The 26,542-nt window shown below is 39.5% G+C and overlaps 1 protein-coding gene across 2 annotated transcripts in view; it reads left to right on the top strand.

Moving 5' to 3' along the window:
• The window catches only part of LOC102245558 (CUGBP Elav-like family member 2), a 592,914-nt gene that overhangs the window by 93,794 nt on the left and 472,578 nt on the right, over window positions 1-26,542 (top strand). Inside the window, exon 1 of one of the 2 annotated variants that reach the window (XM_005877131.2) lies at window positions 12,062-12,522. The exons of the other annotated variant lie outside the window; for it this stretch is intronic. Within the exon in view, the coding sequence (XP_005877193.1) occupies window positions 12,470-12,522 (53 nt within the window). The 5' untranslated portion in view covers window positions 12,062-12,469. Of the gene's footprint in view, window positions 1-12,061; window positions 12,523-26,542 lie in introns of those variants that run through there. 2 annotated transcript variants of the gene reach the window in all.

The raw sequence follows: 26,542 nt of genomic DNA, 5'->3' as shown, positions 1-26,542 counted from the left end.
TTTCTTAATATCACCTAGCTATAATTGGAAGGGTAGATAGGATTTAAAGGACAAAAGAAAAATGCAGATGAAATTAGGGCAAGATGATTAGGTTATGTCTCAAGGGAGTAAAAAAATAAGATAAATGTTTAAACCCCTGTTTTCCAAAGAAGCTTCTGACAGCTTAGAAATAATGATTTCATAAATAATAACATGATCTATAACTATGTAGAAGTGTGGACATATTTAGAAATATAAGATCAGAGACAAACTGCAGAAGAGGACCCTTCATATTTTAAAAAACAACTTTATATCTCCTAAGAGGATTAATACATAGATAAAATAATATGACAATAGGTCACACTTTTCTGTTTATAGAAAGAAATAGATGGAGAGAACTTAGAAAACAGAAAAAGTATAAAGAAAATGAAATTAAAATGATTGAAATTATGTGATATTTATTATTTTTGTATTTCATTGCCAGTCATTTTTGCATTCATACACATAAGTGTGAATGGTGGAAGTCACAAATTTGAAGCCCCTTGATGTGCTTTGTTTTGTCTTCACAGTATGTACAGGGTGTCCCAAAAATTGTATACACACTCTAACAGCTGACAGCTCAATTTTGAAAATGAAATGTATTTTAATAAACACTGCCTTTGTAATTATTCAAAGTGTGTTTATACATTTGGGGGGACACCCTCTATATACACCTTTTAGATAGGATGGTGATGATAGATGATAGACAGACAGATGATAGATAGATAGATAGTCAGATATAAAATGTTGAGTCAACAATTAAAAATTAGAATTTATGCCCTAGCCTGTTTGGCTCAGTGGATAGAGCATCGGCCCTCAAACTGGAGGGTCCTGGGTTTGATTCCAGTCAAGGGCAGGTACCTAGGTTGCAGGCTCAATCTCAGGCCCTGGTCAGGGTGCATACGGGAGGCAACCAATCCATGTGTCTCTCACACATCCATGTTTCTCTCTCTGTGTTTCTCCCCCTCCCTTCAACTCTCTAAAAAAAATAAAATAAAATAAATGGAAAAACATCCTCAGGTGAGGATTAACAAAACAAAAAATTAGAATTCACATAAAAAAATAAGGTTTACGTCATCTGAATCAAGTGCAGATTTGGCCACACTGCCGTGACAAGAACAGATGAGAACTAGATAGGGTACCTGTCCTCAGGGGCCTCCTTCTCCAGGAAGCCCCACTCCTACCTCTGCATCCTATTCCTAATCTGATGCTGAATTATCATTGCCAGTGATTATTCTTTCTTGCAGCAAAGAGAAAAGTTGGGTGGGGGGAGGGGAGACAAAGATAATTATAAAAGGGAAAGCTAGGCAAAGAAGGCTGAATGTTTCTTGAAAAACTGGAGAAAGGAAGATTATTGAATTTTAAAAGGCATCTTCCCTGCCAGGATTACTCACTATGATACCAATGTGGACTCTTGGCAATTGAGTTTACAACCCTGGTAGCAATGCCAAATATTGATAATGCATCGTATACAACGTGTTATGACCTGCTTTTTTCACTTATTTTATTGTGAACATCTTTCAAACTTATTCCACCAAAACATGGTTTTCAAGGGTTCATAATATCCCAATTGTATACAGACATAGTTTTTAATGCACCTTTAATTGTTGGATTTTTAAGTTGCCTCATTAATGGAATTAGTACTGCAATAAATTGTCTTCTATATAAATCTTAAAAACAAATTTTAAAAGTATAATTTCATTATCAAATGGAAGAAATATTTAAACTTTTTAAATACATACCATCAAATTGCTTTCTGGACAGCAATTAAACAGACATTCATATATGAATGGACACATTTAATCATATCTCATTCTGCCATTAAATATAATCTCTAAAAGTGTTTATTAATTCAAAAGGTAAAACACTGTATATAACTCATTTTAAACTTTTATTTCTAGGATTCTTATAGAGATATTACATACATGTTTTTATTTGAATTTCTCCTGTATATTTTTGTTGTTGGCATTTGCCCACAATTTTCTAGTATTACATCCACAGAGTTTGGCTCCATTATACATGCATATGTTTCTTAATTTGTTTTTCATATTTCAATGTTATGTATGTTTTGACAAATGGAATTTTATGTAGTAAAATGTAAAGCGTTTCTTCATGTTTTTAATATTTGCTCTTATTTAAAAATTGTCTTTATAATTTATTTTACTTAAAAAGCAGAGAAATTTATTAAGACAAAGGCTTGCCTCCTGTAGATTATCCTCTAATTTTCTGTAACAGTTTTTACATTTAGTTCTTCAATTTATCTACTATTTTTGTTTGTTTGTTTCTAATATGAATTGAGAGCCTAATATTTTTACCTCCATATAGTCTCCACAGTTTTTCAAATGATATTAGTTGAGTCATTATTCTAGTTCTTCTATTATATGTCCTTTCATTATTTTTCTATTCATGGAAAAGTATAAATAGTGTTTAATTTTGCACCAATAGAGTCCTATGATAATTATTGTCTGGGTATGTCTTCTTTCCTTTTTTCCTCTTGGAAATATCTCCTTCACAATTGTACTTGCATGCATATAGTTTTGTTTGTTTGTTTGTTTTTAGTTTTACTAGAGGCCTGGTGCACAAGATTTGTGCACAGGGGGCAGGGCGGGGGGGCCTCAGCCCGGCCCACACCCTCTCGCAGTCTGGGAGCCCTCAGGGCATGTCCAACTGATCCAACTGATGGCTTAGGTCCGCTCCCAAGCAGTCACTTGTACAGCCTTAGAGCTGCCATGGAGGTGGGAGAGGCTCCTGCCACCGTTGCGCTTGCCAGCCATGCTGGCTTCTGGCTGAGTGGCGTTCCCCCTGTGGGAGCGCACTGACCACCAGGAGGCAGCTCCTGTGTTGATTGTATGCCTCCTGGTGGTCAGTGTGCATCATTTCAAATGGTTGTTGTGCCGTTAGGTCGATTTGCATATTACCCTTTTATTATATAGGACTAGAGGCCCATGCACAAATTTGTGCACCAATGACCTATGGGATTGGGCCAAAACCGGCTCTCTGACATCCCCCAAGGGGTCCCAGATTATGAGAGGGTGCAGGCCAGGCCAAGGGACCCCACTGATGTATGATTGAGGCCGGGGAGGGACTCGGGAGGCTAGCCAGCTGGGGAGGGACCATGGGAGGGCTCCAGGGCATGTCCAGCCCATCTCGCTCAGTTCCGATCAGCTGGACCCCAGAAGCAAGCTAACCTACCAGTTGGAGCATCTGCCCCCTGGTGGTCAGTGCACATCATAGCGACTAGTTGACCTGTCAACTATCTGTCCCCTGGTGGTCAGTGCATGTCATAGAGTGGTTGAGTGGCCTTAGCATATCATTAGCATATTACACTTTGATTGGTTGAATGGACGACCAGACATTTAGTATATTAGGCTTTTATTATATAGGATTTTTAAGAGTACTACAGACGTAAGTTTTAGTTTATATGGTGAATAATAATTTCCCTCTGAGCACCTGAAGAGCTGTATGACTTTTGTTGCCAACACACTCAAAGACTTTGATCCTTTGTAAGCTTTGGTAGAGTATGTATAAATCATACAGAGATGAGAATTAGAGGGGATATTGTTTTCTCCTTTAAATGAACAATTAGGGATGGATGTTTACAAAGGAAAGTATGAAGGAAAGTGAGTAGTCATCATCCTATATACTAAAAAGCTAATATGCAAATAGACCAAACGGCGGAACAAGCGAACAACCAGTCACTATGATGTGCGTTGACCACGAGGAGGCGCGTGCAGAACATGGCGGGCATTGGCAGCAGGCGGCAATGTACAGAACATGGTGGGCACTGGTTGCTGTCATCGGGACGAGCCTCTGGTGGTTACTGAAAATTCTTCGCTCCCGCACGCTGTGGTCCTGCCCAGTGCTTGCACCCACTGCTGGTGACAGCCCCGTTCACACCCACAGCCAGCACCAGAGCCACCACTCACACCTGCTGCCAGCTTCTGGCACTGGTCCCAATCACTTGGCACCATCAGCAGGTGTGAGCAGCTGCTGGCCCTGATCACCCCTGAGGGCTTCTTCACCTCCCCTTGCTCCTGAGGGGTGATCAGAACAGCAGCAGCCACTCACACCCACTGCTGGTGCTGGTCCTACTCACTCTGCACTGTTAGCAGGTGTGAGCGGGGCTGGCGCCATCAGTGCATGGAAGCGGCGGCTGTGGGAGCAGGGCTGCCGGCAGACAGGGGACTGGGAGCCACAGGGGCTGGGCAGGGGCGCGGAGGATGGGCCGAGACCCACTCCTGTGCCCAATGCAGTCTCGCGGCCCGCAGTTTCTTTCAAGGTGCACGAATTCATGCACTGGACCCTACTATTACTATAGTTACCTAACTCGGAAAAGACAGTTTTAAAGGGAGGTGAATGGATAATCAATACATCTTCAGTGATCTAAAAAGAATAAAACCAGGGTTTTACCTTCTGCCTTGATATATTCATGGTCAAGTTTTATTTAAATTGTGATGCTCATTAATTGAATTCTCCAGTGGAATTGCATCTATGATATTAAAAATGCTTTCCCCTTCTTTCTGATTGCCCATGAGAGGATGCCCCTTGTGTGTGCATGAGAGTGTGACTCTAAAGCCAGACTGCTTAGTTTCAGATCATGCCACCTCCTCACTACTAAAATCATTTACCCTCTTTGTACTTTAGTTTCCTCATCTGTAAAATAAAAATAGAGTGTGCATCATAGGTTGCTATGAGAATTATGTAAGTTCATTTTTGTAAAGCCTTTAAACAGTTCCTGATACATAGTAATTGCCATGTGTTTATTAAATCAATGAAATTTCCCTCTATTTTCATGTCTAGGCCCTTCTATTTACAAAACTGTGTCTCAATTGTTTAGTGATAGTGATCTAAAAAGATGCTTATGTACACTAGAGAAAATTAATAGAAGCCCTCCAAAATATTTTGTAATCTAAATGGTTTTTCGGGAAAAATACATTTGGACTTTTACCTAGTGAGATATCTTAAATTGTGGCAAGCTGCAGTTTTGCTTTCCTTTCTCTAATGTAGAAGAGGAATCAGTAAATAAAATAGAAATGAGAGGAACCAGTTGGAGCTATGTCACACTTACTAATTACCACTTTACCAGTCAACAAAGAAATATTTTCAATGAACTCAAGTTCCAATTTAATAAATGACTTAAAAATTTCTCGTTAAATGGTGACTTTAGGATTGTTGAACATCAGGTGGCTTTTAAGTTCATTGATCTTAATTTTTCATTATTTACTAAAATAGTGTGTATTTTTTCTTTTTATCAACAATATAAATGGATATAGTTCCTATTCACCTTGGCTCATGTAAGCCTTAGTTCAATACAGATCCTAAAACTAGTCTTTAAACGTCTCAATAAATTGTTTTCTTATTATTGTTGGATACTTTTCATCAGTACTCCTTAGAGCAGTGATGGCGAACCTTTTGAGCTCGGCATGTCAGCATTTTGAAAAACCCTAACTTAACTCTGGTGCCGTGTCACATATAGAAATTTTTTGATATTTGTAACCATAGTAAAACAAAGACTTATATTTTTGATATTTATTTTATATATTTAAATGCCAGTTAACAAAGAAAAATCAACCAAAAAAATGAGTTCGTGTGTCACCTCTGACACGCGTGTCAGAGGTTCGCCATCACTGCCTTAGAGTGTGGAAAGCAGACCAATGCTGGTCTGTGGATTGTTTGTTTATAATAAATTATAACAAATTTGTAACAATTAGGAGTAAGAGTTTAGACACATAACAATTTTATGGAGTAATTTTATGTCTAATAGTCAAATAATTTAAAAAATGGGGCCCTGGCTGGTGTGGCTTGTTGATTGGGCATCGTCTCATGCACCAAAAGGTTGCCAGTTAGATTCCTGGTCAGGCATGTAGGAGGCATAGATCAATGTTTCCCACTCTCTCTATCCCTCTCTCTCTAAAAATAAATTTTTAAAAATAATAAAAATAACTAAAAATTGGGGGTTACACATAAATTTGTAATTCAATTTTATTGTATTTTGCAAAAGTATTGATAAGCAACATATTGGAAATTTAAAAAGAAGAAACCTGATCCTTACCTATTAGAGTAATTGGAAAATGCTTTGACATGTTAGTGGAGCATTTGATTGCCAAATAAACACTTTATACAGTCAATCCATAATCAATATTTTTGTTTGTTGTGGTTACCACTGAATTAAATGAACAAGTCATTAAGTATTTAAATCTGTGTCTTCAAGTGAATTTGTTGCACTCTTTAATTCCACTTAGGTCTGCTGGTTTTTTCTTCGAAGGTAACAATGGAAAGCTTATCTATTTCATTTAGTGATTCAGGATTTGTGGTTAGGCAGTCCTTCCCCATGAGCAGATGTTGACATTACTGCATTGACTGGAGACTTGGCAACACTGATTTTTCTCTAAAACTCAGATTTCCCTCTTAAAACCCTGTGAGGAGTCCTGTCTTTAGGCACACAAACACCCGAGTAATCTGAAACTGCCATTTAAAGAAAACAAAACAAAAAACGATTATAAAATCAATGTTGCAGGTTTTATTCCCTGGCCTGGGATATGGGGACTGTCTGAACAATGCATCTTCCTTCTGGCCATTCCTTTGTCCCTCTTGGTGTAAGTCCTGAGTGCTAACAAAAACAGACTGGATATTAAAAGAAGGATATTACACAGCTTTTAAAAATCTCATCTTCCTTGGCAGTACAGGAGTTAAAGCTCTATTTTTTTTCCCACTGTATGTACCAAATTTGGCCTGTGATTCCTTTGAATGGCATGAAAAGCAGCAGGCTGGGTGTGAGTCTCCTCTCCTCTCTTCCTTTCTCACTTTTAAAATATGCCTGGCAAAGACTCAGCACTCCCCCTCCCCCAGCTCCAATCCATTTTGCCCTCCTGCTCAGCTGACTAAGACTCAATGAAAGACGCATTCCTTCCCAATTGTTAGGAGGGCCTTCGCCTGGTGGAAAATATTCCATACATATGTAGACGCTGAATAACAGCACATTTGGTCTTTCCCCACGCTTAGCAGGTTTTGTAGCTGTCTCTTTAGAGACCTTGCAGATTTTTAAAAATTTCCATAATAGCATTTTTTTTAGTATCCCATAATAGCAATTCTCAACTCATTGACAAAGCACCTAAACACAGACCTTTGCTCATAGCGTTTTCATCGTATCGGTTCTTGTGCGTCAAACAGGAAAGCACTTGAAATCCCATTAAAGTTATAAGTGAATGCATTTATTTTAAAAGGGGAGGAAAAACACCATCTTTGGAAGTGTGTCTCTATAGACATCCTTAAAGTGAAAATATGTACAATGCACATTCTATGTAACTGAAGATGAATGATTAACCGTTCAGGTGCAAATTTCTTATGGTAGGAGCTGATGTTTGGTTCAAAAACAAGAAAACACAGCAGCTGAGTTAACTGCCAAGTCACTGTATAAAGTAAATATAGAGATGCTCCCAAATTTCATAAAACATGAGCTTCAGTGCTTCTGAACACATCAATCTTATCAACACTTAAAATGCAATCAGCTAGCCAGTCTAAAGACAAGAAGGCTGTGTGTCATTTCCTTATTTCCGATATTGGAAGACAGACATATTTTAATCATATCACTGCTTTGTTGAAAAAGCAACCTGAAGTAGAGATTTTTATGTTTGGCTTATCACAGCTAATACAATTTTTATAAAGCTTTAAGAACCTTTAAATAAATGTATTTTGATGCCTAGTTAATGACATTGGAACACCTTCACAAAAATCCATAAAAGAAAAATGATAATCACAGTGATGTTGCCATTTTTATTTAAAAGTCAGTCTAGCATTGGGTTGCCAGATTTGGCAAGTAAAAACACAAGACATGGGGTTAAAGTTGAAGTTCAGATAATATACAAATGATTGGGTTTGTTTTTGTTTGTTTTTACTGGAAATGTGTTCCATTCAATATTTGGGGCATACTTACACTAAGAATGACCTCCTTGTTTTTCTGAAATCCCACGTTAACAGAGGGCGCTGCACTTTATCTGGCAACCCTTGTTTATCAGCCTTGCCACTCCGTGGTGTGCTATGAGAAGCATGCAAAGCTGGATCCTATTTCGAGGGTCAAGAACAAGTGCTGGAGTTTCTGAGCTCACTCCATCTGCCAACTTTAAAACTCTGGCACATCCGCAGACCAGGAACGCTTCTTTAACAGAAGTAGAATGCATTTCCAATTAGACATTTCCATCTCTTAAAGGGAGAGAGAGACCCTACCCACTTGAGAAAAAGGTTACAAGCTGGCAAGTAAGAAAAAGAAAAATCTGGAACAAGCAGGAGGGGAAATTTTATCAGGAAGTAACTGAGTTGGGCACAAATAAGTTTGAGGCAAGAAAATGAAACACTTAGCTTAATCAGATTCCTAGGAATCAGTAATTGGAGATGAAGAGAGAGAAAATGAAAATAGGACATAAAGAAACATTTTCCATTTTTCCCTAGGAAGGTTGTGTTTTTTTGTGTTTTTCTGTTTTTGTTTTTTGTTTTTTAATTCCTAATGATCAGAAAGTTAGACATTTTATTGGCGAGAAATTTCCTGAGACATCATCCCTCTCTTTCTGAAGCTCTAATATTTAATAGTTCGTCCAACAGAAACCAATAGTTTTCCTTCTTCCTTCGGCTAATTCATACCTCCAGGTGCTTCCTGCTCCTCTGTATCCTATAAGATGAGTTCCCACAGATCCACACCTCTGACTCCAATGACATTGCCCACAATCATATGAAAGCCCACCTGGGATGCTGCATGACCAAGGTAGATTTTCTGCTTGCTAGCTCTGTTTTAGCATTTCCCAGGGTGCTCTGTGAGCGCCTGTGTCTGCTAGGAAATGCAGATGCCTTGGCTCCTGCTGGTGTCTCCTCACTGAGATTCTGCATTTCAATTTGCGTCCTGGTGACTCTAATCCCAATACATGTGGAATTCACAGGCTCATAGGGTTTGTGGCTCAGGGCATGGGGTGTTGTTTGTTTGGATGAAAGAGGTATAAACAGTGGGTTGCTTTTGGTTTGGATTTGGATTTTGGTTTTGGATTCTGTATTTGAGGAAAAGGATGGGTATCACAGATTTTATTTATATGAAAAGGAGAATTATAAGTCTTGCTGATGGTAATAGTAGGACAATCACGAATGTTGCTTTAAATGGATTGATTCTTTTTTTTTTAACACATTGGGACCATTCAGAAAAGTCAAGTATTGAAGAGCCATTATAAGCAACAACAAAATTAGATTTTTAAAGGGGTAAATTTGTCAAAATGTAAGAAAAAGAAGATAAAGGAAATGAAATCTTGTAATTCATATCACAACATAGAGGCAAATCTATGTTCCTGAAGGTTAGTCCTAACCTTTGAGTTTTATGTGTAGAAAGTTTATTACTGCTTTTCCTGAGTTACAGATAAATAGTTGGCCCCATTTTTGGATGGGGCAGTCTTTTGTTTGTTTGTTTGTTTGTTTCTTTTTAGTGATCACCCTCATGCATAGTTGAAGGTGAGTGGTGAATCATTCTGATTGTCTTTTTCTTGGTAAGAAATGGATCCATTTGATCTGAAGCTGTTCAGAATCAGGGAATGCTTAGGGGAACAGGAGAAGGAAGCCTGCAAGCTATAAAGCCTGGAATTAATCTAAGCCTGTTAAGAAAACACTTGATCTTCAAAATTAAGAAAGAGATGAGCAAATTCAGCCCATTTAATACAACCTTTAAAAGATCATTTAACTCCCTCACATCAAATACTTTTAGGAAGTGGATTTCAAAGTGTGTCCTCCTTAGGAGTGAAAGCACAAGATTCATGCAATCTCTCTTACTCACCCTTTACCTGATCCCAGCCCCAGTCCTACCCCCAAACAGATGCACTCACTCTGCTTCAATATTTCTGCAGTGGTAGCTCCGGTGAGGTCCCAGAGACACACCTTCTAGGACCCACATACACCCTGATGACTACCTCAGACCAGTTGCTTTCTTCTACATGTGCAAAGGTCCTAATGTGTGTTAACAAAATGGGGGGGGCTCCTGGTAACTCACCTCATTAACACATTAGTTATTAGGACAGAAACAGTTAACACACCCAAAGAAATTAGAACAGTGCCTAGTACCTGGTAATAAACTTTCACTATTATTTGTTTCTGTTCTTGGACTGGGTACAAGATTTTATTCAAGGGGAAGTTTCTACTGCCTTTAAAAAGTTTTTGGAAGGCCTACTGCTTCGAAACAGTATTTCATAATTTATGAGCATGCTTTTGTCCTTTTGTCCTTTGGCTGAAAGCTAAGTCCCTCCCCCTTTCATCCATTAACCCTGAACTCCAAGGGTTAAAGACATATCCCCTTCCTTTCCCAGATGTGGGCTCAGGGGTGTGGTGGTTAATGATATAAGGATGATGTCATTATAGTACCAGAAACTATTGCATTATAATCTGTTGTTTTTCTCTTGCTAACTTTTTAAAGGGAGAAACATTTTATTCATTATCTAAGCTTTCAGAACCCTTTGGAGGTACACTCTGCACAAATGCTGTTATTATCACCCACACTCGGTGAAGTACTTGGGGATTAGAAGCGTTATGTAAATGTTTACACATTATTACACTGTGGCCCAAGATCCACAGTGGGACAGCAAAGACAGCCGGGAAAGAAGCAAGAAGCCCCAGAAAGTCAATGGTTTTTGTAAAAGGTATGAAATTCTCTTTAATTTTAGCATAAAAATAGCTGCATTTCTGAAGAGTAATTTTATAGCCATTAAGGAAAGTACATATGGCTGTATAAGAAAAAACATCTAAAGGGAGGATTTGCTGCATACTTTAAGGATAGGGTTCTTAGAGAAAAGGCTACTAGGGACTGGATTTAAAATGCTGGGAGGGGCATTTGGAATTGACTGGAAGAACTTCCTGGCAATAAAAGCATGTTTCCCGAAGCTGTCACCACCTCTTTCCCTATGGAAGGAACAGATTCTCTTACTTGGTAGGTTCTGCCTGAAGGCAAACACTTGGAACTCTTACTCCCAGCTGACGATTTTAATTAGTAAGGTCATTACAGAACATTGAATCACACCATATTCTCTTCAAATCTTTCCTCTTCCTCCTAGGGAAAGTCTCCGGTTAGTGCAAGGGTGTCCTGAACACCCCTAACACTCGCTAGACTCCTTTTAACCAAGAGAAGCAAAGATCAGTGTCTTTACCTGGTCCGCGTGTCTAGGTAAATCATAATTGTTGTGTTAGGCCAGTGAAGCTGACTTTCCATGTATGGTAATGATCTTAAAAATTCCTTTTAAAGTAAGTGTGAGAAAAAGAGGAATCTGTTATCAAGAGACACTACCAGACCAAGTACAGCGCCTGTGGCATGACATGTAATGAACATCTTGATGATCTGAGGAACCAAGGTCTGGCCGTGCCTGGACTAGTTGATTTCACGGTCTTCAAATTCCAGGATCCTGCGAGGACAGGAGGAAGCGCCTGGGCTGTGGAGTCTTAGGTAGGGCCCGGGAAAGCACAGGCAGTGCCCATGACAGTAAGAAATCCATACACTCAGGAAGGATCTACATCAGCACGGGCAGCACTGTGCGCACTGAAGACAAACAGTCCTGCTCTTGATATTTTAAAAATATCTGCTATGAACCGCTTCAGATGATTACCGAAAGGATGTTCAGTTTTAAATAAAGGGCAAAAGATACACAAGTTGAAGGAGAAAAGCCACGCCCCCTTTTCTCAATGTTTAGAAAGATTCTACACCCTCCCCCCTTCATGTTATTTAAAAACACAAGAAAAAGAGAAGGAGGGGAGAAAAGCAGTGTAGCAAAATCTCTGCCAGAAAACACAGTAAATTCTAGCTTGTTAGCAGCCCAGTTCCAAATTATTTTTAAAAAACAAATCCTAACAGTCATGTAGTTACAGCTTCTGAGGGAAGCTCTAAGCCCAAGGCTGGTGTCCCAGAAACACACACACACACACACACACACACGGAAAGAAACCTAACCAGTCTTCTGACAGGAATCTGAAAGCAAAATCTCCGAGGCAGCAGCAATGCCCCAGAGGAGGAGAGGGCTGCAGCTTGCAGTAATCTGTAAATGATTGCGGGTAAAGTCTGGAGGCTTCAGGCTTGATCTGTGTTTGTTCCAAAAGAAAGCCAAGGAGGACGGTGTTAATAAAGAGAGATTTAACGGAGAGCTGTGCTTGGAATAAAGTGGGCTACAAAAAGGTCAAATTTGATCAGTTGGAGCAGATTACAAGGGCTTTAAACGGTGGTGTGGAGAAATGAGCCGGGGCTGGGAAGGAATATAGCACAAGATTGATTTGGGGGGTGGAGAAAAGCCAGGACAAGTGCTTATCAATCCTAGAAGTAAGAAGAGCTGTGCTGGGCGCCCCATGGCTCTGGCCTGAGCCAAGAAGCAGGCTGGCTGGTTTCTCCCCCTGCACCCACCCCTTCTCCCCTCCTCTCGGATTGGATTCGCCTTCAGCTGCCTCTTAGACAATGGTTTCCTTAATCTCTGACTTGGATCCACTCAAAGACTGGAAAGTTTTAAGGTAGGCCTGCTTTCTTTCTCTCCCATCGCTGTTGCAGTTCAGGGCCAAGTTCCTCCCCACCCCCACCCCAATTAAGGAGCGCTGGATGAGAAGCGAAATGCCTGTGGTGGCTTTCAGTGACCACCAGATCTGCGTGGAGGACACTCCTTTTCCTCAGGGCCACAACCCCAGCAGTTGTGCAAAGCGAGGCGTGAGAAGTCCTCAGTCTCACTCTGAGAGGGGAATGCGATGCATTTTAATGAGCGTGTGCGCAGTCTTACTGAAATGATTTCTGACACCAGCTCAGTCCCAGGAACCTGTTCTCATATTTATTATTGTGTTTCATGGGGCCCTGATGAGATGAGAGGGGAGGCAGCAAACTTTTGGGGACTTCAGATTTAAAAAAAGCAAACTATTTCCAGAAAGCATTATTTATTCCTGCTCTTCTTTTTACAATCTGTGGAAATATGTTCCTCCTAGGTCCTCTCCTTCTCCCCAGGTCAAATTTGTAAAAGCTAGAAAACCTCAGCTGACCTTAACACTGAATGAGTAGAACTTATAAAATGAGGTCTTTCTCTGAATGCTCCTAAAAATGTGAACTCTGACCTTGGCCTCTCTCAATGGCCCAGGAAAATTAAAACCAAGGAGCTCAAAGTGGCAACAGTCATGTATGTATTCCCTCCACCTGAGTCTCAGCCTACTCTTTTTGCAGAGTTCACAATGAATTCAAAGGTTTAGCATAACACCAAATGGTATTTCCCAGGAAAAAAAGCACTCATGACAAGTTTTAATATATAAAAAAGTAAAATTAAGGGATTTTTATCAAAAGTGATTCTATAAAATATCAAATTGTTCTAAATATCTACCCCAAAACATGGTTCCATTGGAACTAAATATAGAATTAGAAGTATGTGTGTTTCTGGGATCTCTTTTTCCTGACATTTATCTTGAACTAGAGGCCCGGTGCACAAATTTGTGCACGGTTGGGGTCCCTGGGGGTAGCCTGCAGAGATTGGACCCCAGCTTGAACGCCCAGCCTTGCTGCCCCACCTGGAACCCTGCCTTGGCCAGGTCCCACCCTCTCACCTGTTCCACCATCCCACCTGCAGGGCAACCAATCCAGGCCGGGCGCCCCACCTGGCTCCCTTAGCACCTGGGAGCTGGGCAGCAGCTCTACCCCCTGCCACCGCTGGTCGCTGTCTGTGGGGCAATCAGCAGGGCAATTGGGCCCCTGCTTGCACCTGCTTTGGCCTGGCGCCACCCGCTCACCTGCTCCATCATCCTGTCACAGTTCTGCTTTCATCGGGGCCCATTGGGGCTGGCAGCGCCTCCACTGTTGCCCGCTGCCAGTGCCACCTTGCTGATACCTGCCATGTTCCATGTCAACCCCTGGTGGTTAGCACATGTCATAGCAAGAGGTCAAACTCCCAGTCTCCCGGTCAAAGACCACCCGAGGGGACAATTTGCATATTAGGCTTTTATTATATAGGATTACTTAGCTATTCTTTATTTCCCTCTCATGAAGTCTGCCTTTTTGTTTGTCTACTGTTTTTTTTAAGCAACAATATTATACAAAAGATCAAATAGAAAATACCCAATATCCATCTTAATGATTTTCTTGCTTTCTAGAACTCTTTGTGTACTAGTATATGTGTTGTAGATCATATTGTATGTGCTATTTTATAATCTGCTTAGTTTTTCCAGATAAATATCAAACATATTTTGTGTTTCTGTTTACCATTCATAACCATGATTTTAATGGCTAAATAAAGCACCATAATGTTGGTGTACATTATTTACTAAATTATCATTTGTTGAAAATTTCGATTGGCTCCAGTCCTTGATTTGTATTAACAACAACACAGTGAACATCTTTATGCGTATAGATTTTTTGCTTTCATTAAATAATTCCAAGGATTTCTAGGTGGAAAGGCACAAACAGATTTCTGGGTCTGCCAGTGATGGTTTTTTTTTTTTCTGTTTATAGATTTAAATTTTATTTGTAACTGAGAGATGGTAAAGTACTTTTACAAATGTTCTTATAATGCTGCTTTAGAATGAATTTCATTCTCCTTTCCTTTAACTGGATTAGTAGTCTATTTCTAAAATTAAAATATTTCTTAACAATGCTTTTTAAAAATCATTTTTGGTGATTACCTTATTAATATCATTGCACAAGTAGATAAGGTTGGCCCTAGCTCTAAGAATGTGTGGGACAGCCCTAACTGGTTTGGCTCAGTGGATAGAGTGTCGGCCTGTGGACTGAAGGGTCATAAGTTCAATTCTGGTCAAGGGCATGTACCTTGGTTGCGGGCACCTCCCCATTAGTGGGTGTGCAGGAGGCAGCTGATCGATGTTTCTCTCTCACTGATGTTTCTAACTCTCTATCCCTCTCCCTTCCTCTCTGTAAAAAAAAAATCAATAAAATATATTTTAAAAAAATTTGTGGGATAATACATCTTTTGATGATGCAGCCCTTAAAAGTCCTTTTTGGATGATGATCCCAATTCTTAACCCATTTAAAAATCAGTCATAATGTTGCCTTTTCCCTAATGTGTCCCTAACATAAGTGAAATTTACTTTATGGCTACAGTAAGTAAAGCTTCCCAAACTTGGATTGGCAAGACCTGGCAAAGATATAAATTTTTGCATCGACCACTTTGGGTATGCCAGGCTCATTGTCTTCACCTCTTCTTGGCAAGCATAATTTTATCATCCTTTTAACTGTGTGTAATGCTTTCCAGAAGTAGGGAATTGTAAAGGGGATAGTATTTATGAATTGCATTTTATATTCCTTAATTGTTTACAATGAGGAATTTTGTTTGGCTAACTCTGATTCATTGAACCAGTCAGTCACTGACAATGAGTCGCTGTCATCTTATGTGAGAGAATCAAAGATATAACATGGCCTTATAAATGGGACAACCAGCTGGAGAATGAAGATGTGTGTGCTGATGCCATACAGGGTTGTATGTGATATGTCTTACATCAATAAAATGCTTTAGACATCCCAGAGGGGAGAGACCCCATTCTGGTCAGGAAAAGCAGCACTGTTACTGCCCTTGTCTGATTAATAAATGAGCAGAATGCTTAATTTATGACAGTGGAAAGGTTTCAAACCTGGAATGTTTTCTGATGTTGCCTCCAGGTATGCAGCCTGGAATTCTGCCAAACCTGTTGCTCTTGAAAAGTGATCGCAAGGAACAACTTTTTAAATCTGCTGACACCATAATTTAGTGTTTTAAGATATGATCTGCTGCTGGGCTACAAGTTCAGGTCATAAACCTTTCTCAGGAACTGTATATATCATTCTAGGTATATTTTGTCAAATGGAAAAATCAAGGCAGTGAGTCATGCTCTTGGCTGTTTTAATGTAATGTCTATGTTAAGGGGCATTAAAGAAATCTAACTTCCATCCGAAAACATGCCAATAATTTTCAACAGTAAGACTCCCCTCTTGACCATTGAGAAAGGACAAACACAAAAGTTTCACTCAAAGAAAACATTCAAAATCAGCTAAATCAATAAAAAGTATTCTTAGTGCACAGAAGAAATAGGAAATGACAATTTAGTAGACCTCAGATTAAAAGAATTAAAAAATAAAACACCCTGGCAATATGATTAATACAAGATTGAATGTTTACAGGTATTACTTGAGGGGAAAAGAGTTGACAGTGAGGGAGAGTTAACAGGGGGTGAACCTCTGAATTCCTGGCCTTTGCTATAGGCTTCCAGCCCCTGCATCACCTCTTTGGAAGAGTCTAGAAAACCCCAAATCTAGTTTAACTCTACCATTTAGAGATGAAGGCATTGAGCATAGACTAGATGAGGTCACAGAATTCATTAATGGAACAAATTGCTGCTACACCCTTCTCTTGAACTCCATCATATTGGCTGAGGGATTTTATTCACCTTCTCTTCCCTTCCCATCTATCCTCCCGCAATTTAAAACAGCTCAACCCAGGTTTCTCCTCTGAGTTCCCAGACTTCTCAGCCCAGCCAATGTATGTCTTAAAGATGACTTGAGCTCCAACAGGCTGTGAACTATATATATAATCTCCCCCAAGACCTGATTCCTTTCTGTTGCTCACAAGCTAGACTCACACAGCTATCCAGCCAGGTACTCAAATTGGAAAGCTAGGCATCCTCCATGAGCCCCCACTTTCTCACTTAATTACATCCACACTGTCACCATCTCCTGTTGATTTCAGCTCCTAAACATCTACAGGCTCTTCACTTTTCTCCATCTTTCCTTGCTATCATCTTGTTGTTCAGAACTCTGTATGACTTCCTAACACATCTCCCTGCTTCAGTTCTTGTTCTCACAGTCTATTTTCCACACAAGAGGAATGAAAAAAACTTCAAAAGACATAAATCATATGGTGTGACTTGTCTATTTAAAAGCCTCCCATTACTATTCAAATAAAAGCCAGTATCCTTATTCTAACCTGCAAGACTCCATCTGACTTAGCCCTGACTACCTCTCCAGCCATATCTCCTCCCTCTCCCCGCAGACCATGTTGCTCCAGCCACTTCGGTCTTCTGTCTCTTCCTCAGACAAGTCAAGCTTATGTTGGACTTAGGATATTTGCACAAGCTACTCCCCTCCCTACCTGGAAATCTTTGCTATTGGCAGGGCAGGATGCTGCTTGTCATACAAATCGTAGCTCAGATGTCACCTCCTCAGTGAAGTCGTCCCAGACCCCACAATTAAAGTCATTCAAAAGCCACTCTCTAGCATATCTCCCTGATAGGTTGAACCATATACAATTGCCAATATTCAACCATTTTTGACCTATTTAAAAAAAAAACCTCAATCCCACATGATTTAATTAGTATTCTCCTCACAGCACTTACCAGTACCTACTATTTTCACATGTACTTATTTATTATCTCTCTGTCTCATTAGAGTATATGGTTTGTGTGGTTAATTGGATATACCCAGTACCTAAAATATTTCCTGGAACATAACAGATAATGAATGAGTGAGTGAATAAATGAAGCGCTCACTATTTGTCTCTCTCATCAACTTTACCTTCCCTAAGGCCAGAGGCTTTGCCTATTTTGTTCACACTCTAATGCCAGTATTTACTGCAGTAGTGGTGGTATATTATGTGTAATGAATGAATGAATGAATGAATAACTCACTTCTAACTCCCAACTTACTATTTCTATCTCCAAGTCCTCATTTCCATTCCAATAAGTAAAGTGTCTGAATTTGATAACATGGAAAAATTTTAAATTGTCTGATAGATATTTATTATTCAAGCAGAATTCATTCCTTCTACACAAGAGAATGATCTAGATTGGAATCATTCTTCTATAAAGGCAACATAGTAAATACTTGATAAACTTCTTCTGTAAAGGCAAGATAGTAAATACTTAGTTTTTGGTGGCCACAGAATTTCTATTGCAATAATTCAACTAGTCTGCCCATTAAAGTGAAAGTAGCCACAATATGTAAGTAACTAAGCTTAGGTGCAACTCAATAAAACTTTATTTACAAAAATAGGCAGTGGGCTGGACGTGGCCCATGTGCCACTGTCTACCACTCATCTATATATTATCTAGGCTAAAGATCTGACCAACGAGAAAATAGAAGTGTTTTTTGGTATATAATTGGAAAGAAGTTTTCGATTTCACATGACTAAGTACATTTCATAAATTTGCCTTGTTATTGGGGAAAAAGATTTTAAAGATCTTGGTAATATTTCAAAGCTCAAACATGTTTTAGGTCATGAATATTTAATCTCCCAAAGATGATTATGGCCTGGAGAAAATGTACAGCTTACTATATCCCTGAAATTTTGGGATGAGCCTTCATGCTGTATAACAAAACACACTTTGCTCTGTTCCCTTTCTGGGTGCAGGAGAAACTCCCATTAATGAGAACAGCACATGGTGATGGAAAAAATAGACCAGACCCTGACATGGTTGGCCTTCTTTCTTTGTTTTTCATTGCTTTCTCTAGCTCATTTAGGGGACATTTCCCTTTCACATGCCTGATAAATCTCCCAAGATAAATTCCAAATTCACAGAAGAAAGCGTGCTGTGTACTTTTGAATGAATGCCATGTGTAGAGACTCTTCGGCTCACACTGCATGACAACTTGGAGATATTTGGAGTAAGGAGAGGTTATGTGGAAGCTCTGTTGGTATCCACTGAGGGAAGGCTGCACTCTGAAGTTCAGGTGTTAGTCTTCCTAGAGGATGAGATAATAATTACGAATGCTTTCTATATGCCAGGTATTATGCTAAGTGCTTTATATTTTTAATATGTCATTTAATCTTTGCAACAACCCTATGAAGTAGGTGCTCCATTTTGTCACAATGTGAACTTGGTCTTTACTGAGCCAGAGCACTTAAAAATGATGCTATATACTGTTCTGACATAGCACCTTTCCTTGGTACATTGGAAACTTGACAACACATGTTGCCTTAGCTATGCCTCAGGTAGGAAAAATTTGCACCACATTATTCTTCCTTTTCCCACAGGAAAGTCTGAAGAATCATGACCTACTTAGCACAGGGTATTTAAAAAAAAAAACCTTTGGAAGAGCAGGGGGAATTAGACTATGAGAATATAGAGAAGATTCTATAATAATTCTCTAGGTAGACTGAATTACAGTATATGTTTATGAAAGTGAATACAAGATCTGGGTCTCTTAAATAATTTATTATATTAGAGAATAATCTATTTTTCACAAAGCATAAGTAATGTAGCACATGATATAACCAATAATGACAAAGATTATTATAAAATCACATAAAAATGCCATTGCATTTTCATCTCATTCCAGCATTCTAAAAAAAAAATGCCCTCATGAGTTATTTCTGCTCCATTGACACAAATAATCAGTAGAAAAATATTCACTTGACAATTACTTTTCCCCCTTCTGACTGGGTCTATTTCCCTAGTGGGCTGAACCAGCACAGTATCAAGGACAATATCACCAAAGTCAGATCATTTGAATTCTCTGTTAAAAGAAACACAATAAGAAATTCCTCATGTAATCAGTAAATATCTCCCAAAGGTCATAGACCACAGTGAAGCTATTTTCCCAAAACAGAGGAGAACCACCTAACACTTTTATTCCACCATTTGGGAATTAAAAAAATCAGAATGTGCCACTTGCTTCCCTACACTCTCCAAGTATGTGCTCAGGCTCAAAGTCCCAGAACACTAGAATCATATGCTATAGATAGTGTGTGCTGTAGGAGAGGACTCTGTGTGTACATTTTCTGTCTGTTCTCATGCAGAGCCTCTTTGTTTACCTGCTCTCTGTATTTTAATGCAACAGGAAGAGGTACATCAACAGCTCAACTAATCCACTCTCCTTTCTTCAATTCTATTTTTAAAAAATCTCTACTCCCCACACCACTAGTTTTTCATGAAGACATGGACTGTCTTTTTTATCACTGTGTCTCCAGCAGTGTCTGGTCCTGATCCACGTGTGTTACTTCCTAATTTAAGCTGAGAACTTTCCATTAAACCTTTCTTGCTGCTATCCCACCTTCCAAAAGAAGGAAGATGTCCTTCCCCTGAATGCTTAGAGCTCTGAATCTAAACCTGAGATCTTCAAATGCAAGTGCATATTTTCTCCTTTGTAATATATAGATAGATATAGATGTAGATATAGATATATAGAGACAAATATATAGTTACAAATATAGATATAGGTATAGGTATGAATATATAGATATAGCTATAGCTATAGATATAGATAGCCTATATAATAAAAGGGTAATATGCAAATCAACTGAACAGCAGAATGAGTGGTCGCTATGACTCTCACTGACCACCAGGGGGCAGACACTCAACGCAAGAGCTGTCCTCTGGTGGTCAGTGCGCTCCCACAGGGGGAGTGACACTTAGCCAGAAGCCTGGCTGATGGCTGGCAAAAGCAGCGGCATTGGTGGGAGCCTCTCTCACCTCTGCAGCAGCGCTAAGGATGTCAACTGCCATCTTAGGCCTGCTGTCAGTCAGACATCTCTCGAGGGCTCTGAGACTGCGAAAGGGCACAGGCTGGGCTGAAGGACACCCCCACCACCCCCCACCCCCAGAGTGCACGAATGTCGTGCACTGGGCCTCTAGTAGATATATATCTTTGTTCCATTAGTATGCTATAAACTCTCTGAAGATAGATAAGGTCCATATCCAATTCATCATTGTGTCCACTTGCATCCTTCATATCACTAGACACTGCATTTTGCCCAGCCAGTACTTCAATGGACATCAGCACATTCCTCATTATAAGATGAGAGATTGAACCAGATTATATATCTAAGGAGCTCCATTCATAAAATTATGCGATCAGTGAGATAGAACAAAGCATTCTCCCACAGATCCTGAGTCCCGCCTCTAAGCCATACCATGCAACCTTTGCCCATACTGTAGAGTTTTTCTGGAAGCCAAGCAATTCTCTTTATATTGATCCTCATTTTCCTTCAAAGATCTTTTATTCCAAATCTTTCTGTAGAATTGATAGACTGAACTATAAACCTGTTTTCAGATGTTCTATCTCTGAGCTAGGGCTATAATGTAAATCAGCTGTTGCAGGGATGCGTTCTGCTGACACCTACTGACATTAGCAGTCATGTGACTATCCCTATGGGCTGAGTATTACAATCTAACCAGATTGCAGGTGTTATCCTTAACCATGGCTTTGGAATTATATTTTGTTTTTCATGGCACTAGTTTTTCATTCTTATAGAGACACAAATACCTAAGCCAGAAAGAATTGTTAAAGACCCATGGAAACCACAATTTTATATATTTTATCATGTTTCCTGGTGGATAAGTGAAAGATTTTGTAAACTGGAAAATTGTTGTCCTCATTTAAGTTTGGCATTTATAAATGGAACCTCATGCTTCTTCTGAGCCTTGGCAAATGACTTCCCACCATCATTATCTTCATTATTGACCATAACAGCCATTAATAAGTGTCCAAAAGCTGGAATACTCTTCCCTTCTTCTCCATGAAAACACATGTTTAAAAGGTTTGTTCCAACCTGAGCTCCTCGGTGTAACTTTGCCTAACAATCCTATTGAAATTGGCCACTTGCCTCATTATAACTTCCTCAACACTTAGTTATCACTCTCCAGAGATGTAGCTGAAGTAACTATTTGAAATGTGGATTTTTTTCAGATATAATTAATATATGACGTTATCTTAGTTTCAGGTATACAACATAATGATTCAATATTTGTATATGTTGGGAAATGAGCACCACAATAAATCCAGTTAACATCCATTACCACATACTTACAAATTTGTTTTCTTGTGATGAGAATGTTTAAAAGAAGGAATTCTTACCATTTGCAATAGCATGGATGGAACTGGAGAGCATTATGCTAAGTGAAATAAGCCAGTCAATGAAAGAAAAATACCACATGATCTCACTCATTTATGGATAATTAAGACCATTATAAACTGATGAACAAAAATAGATACAGAGGCAGAGCAACATCGAACAGACTGTCAAACTACAGCGGATAGGCTGGGGAGGGTTGGGGGCGGGGGTAAGAGATCAACCAAAGGACTTGTATGCATGCATATAAGCATAACCAATGGACACAAGACACTGGGGGGTATGGGAGGCTAGGGGAAGGTCAAGGGGAGAAAAAAAAAGGGGGGACATATATCATACTCTTTGGAATACTTTAAGCAATAAAACAATTAAAAATAAAATAAAATTTAATTTAATTTTAAAAAAAGAATGTTTAAAATTTACTCCTAGCAACTTTCAAATATACAACATGGTATCATTAATTATAGTCACCATGCTGTACACATCCCCAGGACTTAATCATTTTATAATGAAAAGTTTGTACCTTTTGACCCCCTTTTCCCATTTCAAACCCCCATCTCTGGCTACCACTAACTAGTCTGTTCCCTATATCCATGAACCTAAAAGCTCAATTTGTTTTTTATGTTGTTTTTAGATTCCACATATAAATGAGATAATACAGTATTTGCCTTTCTCTGTCTGACTTATTTCATTTGGCATAATGCCTTCAAGTTCCATCTATGTTGTTGCAAATGGCAAGAGTTAATTCTTTTTTATGGCTAAATGATATTCTACTGTGTATTTAAACCACATCTTCTTTATCCATTTATCTGTCGATGGATACTTATGTTGTCTTCATATCTTGACTATCTATACTAATAAAAAGGTAATATGCTAATTAGACCAGATTGACCAGATGTCTTCCAGACGTCCACCATCCTTCTGGACAAAGCCAGAGTGGCGGGGGCCAAGGCAGAGGTGGTTAGGGGAGATCAGGCCAGCAGGAAAGAGCAGTTAGGGGAAATCAGGCTGGCAGGGGAGCAAGCAGTTAGGGGCGTGATCAGGCTGGTGGGGGAGCAAGCAGTTAGGGGCAAGATCAGGTCAGCAGGGGAGCAGTTAGGGACATCAGACCGGCAGGCAGAGGCAATTAGGGGTCAGCAGTCCCGGGTTGCAAAAGGGATGTCCGAGGGGCCCCGGATTGGAGAGGGTGCAGGCCAGGCTGAGGGACACCCCCCCGCCCCCGTGCATGAATTTCATGCACTGGGCCTCTAGTTGTAAATAATGCTGCAATAAACATGGGGGTGCAAATACCATTTTGAGTTAGTGTTGTCATTATTTTCATTATTTTGGTTATATACTCAGAGCATATTGCTGAGTTATATATATGATGGGCCTATTTTTAATTTTTTGTGGAACCTCCATACCGTTTTCCATGGCTGCACCAATTTTCAATCCCACCAACAATGCTCAAGAGTTCCATTTTATCCATATCCTTACCGACACTTGTTTTTCTTTCTGATAATGGACATTCTAACAAGTGTGAGGTGATATCTCATTGTGGTTTTGATTTGTATTTCCCTAATGGCTAGTGATGGTGAGCACTTTTTTATGTACCTGCTGGCCATCTGTATGTCTTCTTTGGAGAAATGTCTATTCAAATTATCTGCCCATTTTTATTTTTAAAAAATATATTTTTATTTATTTCAGAGAGGAAGGGAAAGGGAGAAAGAGACAGAAACATCAATGATGGCAGAGAATCATTGATCAGCTGCCTCTTACACCTCCCCCCACATACACACACACACACTGGGGATTGAGCCCACAACTTAGTTATGTACCCTGCCTGGGAATAGAACTGTGAACTCCTGGTTCATAGGTTGATGATCAACCACTGAGCCACACCAGATGGGTTAATCTGCCCATTTTTAAATTGGATTATTTGTTGGGTTTTTTGTTTGTTTTTTGTATTGGGTTGTATGAGTTCTTTATATATTTTGGATATATATATAATTATATATATATATGATTTTCAAATACTTTCTGCCATTTGGTCAGTTCCCCTTTCATCTTGTTGATAGTTTTCCTTTGTAGTACAAAATGGAGTGTGTTTTTTATTTACTTATCTATTTCTTTGGGTTACAGAGTAACTTCCATGAAAGCAGAAACCACATTAGAATGCCACTCTGGTAGAGTATTTATGAAATATGCACATTTTCAAAACATAAAAAATATAATTCTTTTACACAGAGATGGAAAAAGTAAGATTGGGTACTATTAAATGATTAAATGGCATTTTGCTTAGGAGTCAAAGTATATTTGGGTCCTGAGGTAGACCCCTCATGTACAAATTTCCAGAGGGACTAAGGATAGAGGGACCAAGATGGGGCCCATCAGTTTCTTAACTGAGGATTCTGAAAAACATTTGTTGAAACATTCTATAATACTTAGCCAGCCTTCTCCACTGCCAGTTTTGCCAAACCCTGACTCTCATGGCCTGAGAGAAACAATGGCAAATTGAGAAGTAGTAGTGTATAATTAAATGTGCATTGGTTCAAAACGCCAATATATATAAATTGAATGAGTTGGGCTGGACTATTAGGACACCCATTTTCCCCTTACTAATCTAGATTGTCCCAAATGATTTCTGCTCTGTTTTACACTGAAACCTCAGTCTATTAGTTAGGAATGTTTCAGTTGTATGTAACCAAACATTGAATATTTCAGGTCCATTTTACAGTGATCTGAACCAAGGGTTGGCAAATTTTCTCTATGAAGGACCAGTTAGTAAATATGTTTGGCTTTGCTGACAAACCATATGGTCTCTGTCACAACTACTTAACTCTGCCATTGTAGCACAAAAGCAGCCAGAGGCAATATATAAATTAATGGGCAAGATGGGATTCCAATAAAATTCTACTTAAAAAAAAACAGGCAGAGGTCTGGATTTGGCCCACAGGCCACTTTGCTGACTACTAGGTTAGCCAATGAACCATATATGCTCCATTGAGATTTAGACCTTTCAGAGCCAAACAGCCAGGTCAGCAAGAGGGAAATTGGACCGGAGAAATCAGCAGAGAAAACGTTTCGTATGTGTTATGTACTGATCTGACCTGAACTGCACCGGACTTTAGCCCCTGGGAAGAAGAGAGTGTACAAAGAGTGAGGGAGGGAGAGTTGGACTTTCTGTGACCCAGGATCACCTTTCACTTTGGCTATATGGAGGCAAGAGCACACTGCCTTTTAAGAAAGAGCCAACATTTCTAACCCATTTGACCTTGACAATGACCTGCAATCTCATCAAGGCATAGCAGGAACTCATCCCACTGGGGAAGGGGACAGATTTTGAAAAGAGGGAGGGAAGAAAACAGGATCCTTGAAAAACCTGGCCTAAGAGGATTATAGGAGTTGTGGAAGGAAGGCAGCTGGGATAATTTATTGCCCAATGCCCTGGAGGGCCAAAAAATGACTTCTGAGGAAATAAAACTTGACTCTCCATGCCTTTGGTCTGTATCCACAATTGCTGTCTTCATTACCACAAAATCAACCTCTTCTTTAGGATGTGGTTAGGCATTTTATTATTAAACAAAAAGAAAGCTCATTCCAGGATTGAATGCTAGATTGAAAACATGCATGATCATAACAAGCAAAGAGATTTGCATCTCATAAAAGCCTCCTTTTCTGCTTATAACAGGTACCTCTTTGCCCCCATGGTGATGGGTCATTCATCATAATCACCAAAGAACAAAAATAGAATTTTTTAAGATATGTAGGATTACCAACTGCCCCTGGCCAAATGAAGTAGCATGGCATTTCCAACTTCCTCGTACTTTAGAAGGTTCTTCAGAGAGATCAATCATTTATAGCTCCCTATGAATTTAAACCAACATAATTTGACATCAGGGAACTTACATTTTAAGACTTACTTCTAGTGTAGAGAGGGGAAGGCGGGGAGCAGAAGGATGCAGGGATCAGAAGCTTGATGAGGCCTCCTCTGTCACGGCCCCATAGGTTCTACCTTGAAGGCCTGAGTCAGGAATACTCAGGTGTGAGCCAAGTTCCTCTGTGTGTGTGTGTGTGTGTGTGTGTATGCACTAGAGAGAGAGAGAGAGAAAGAGGGAACGAGTTTGAGAGCTTTCTCTACTCTTGAATCTTAATCAATTACCACTTTACAATAAATTACCCTTAAATTACTAGATCAAAAGAGTCAGTGTTCTTTATCAAAGAACTAGAATTATATAAAAAAGGACTTTAAGAAAATCCCTGAAGAGGGAAGTGGTTTGAGGCAGAATTTCTTTCTTAAAGACATTAATTTCATGACATCATCCTCCCAAATGGCAAAAACCCTCTTGAGCACCTGCCCTGGCCCAGATGCCACTCAGGTCCCCTCCTGACTGTGGCCTTTGTCCTCCTCCTGCCCCTCCCCCCTCCTGGAGCAGGAGGCAGGTTTCAGCTCTGAGCACTGGCATTGTGATGAGGGACAGGTAGTGGCAGGATGGAGCAGTGCTGCATAAGGCATAGTTTTCTCAATATTTCTGTAGGAAAGGAAGGGTCCTTATTTTCATCTTTGTAAGTGGAGTGAGTGTGTTTGAGGAACACAGCTCTTGAGGACATGGATTTTGTAAAGCCTGTGTCCTCATCTCCTGGAGGAGTATTTGCATCACTATCTTCTCATTACCCAAGGCGTTTTCCATTTATTGAACATATCTTGGGCAGAGCTCTTTTTTTTTTTTTTTTTTTTTTTTTTTTTTTTT

Source organism: Myotis brandtii, unplaced genomic scaffold (assembly GCF_000412655.1).
Source record: "Myotis brandtii unplaced genomic scaffold, ASM41265v1 scaffold508, whole genome shotgun sequence".
Lineage (NCBI taxonomy): Eukaryota > Metazoa > Chordata > Mammalia > Chiroptera > Vespertilionidae > Myotis > Myotis brandtii.
This window is presented reverse-complemented; position numbering and strand designations above follow the sequence as displayed.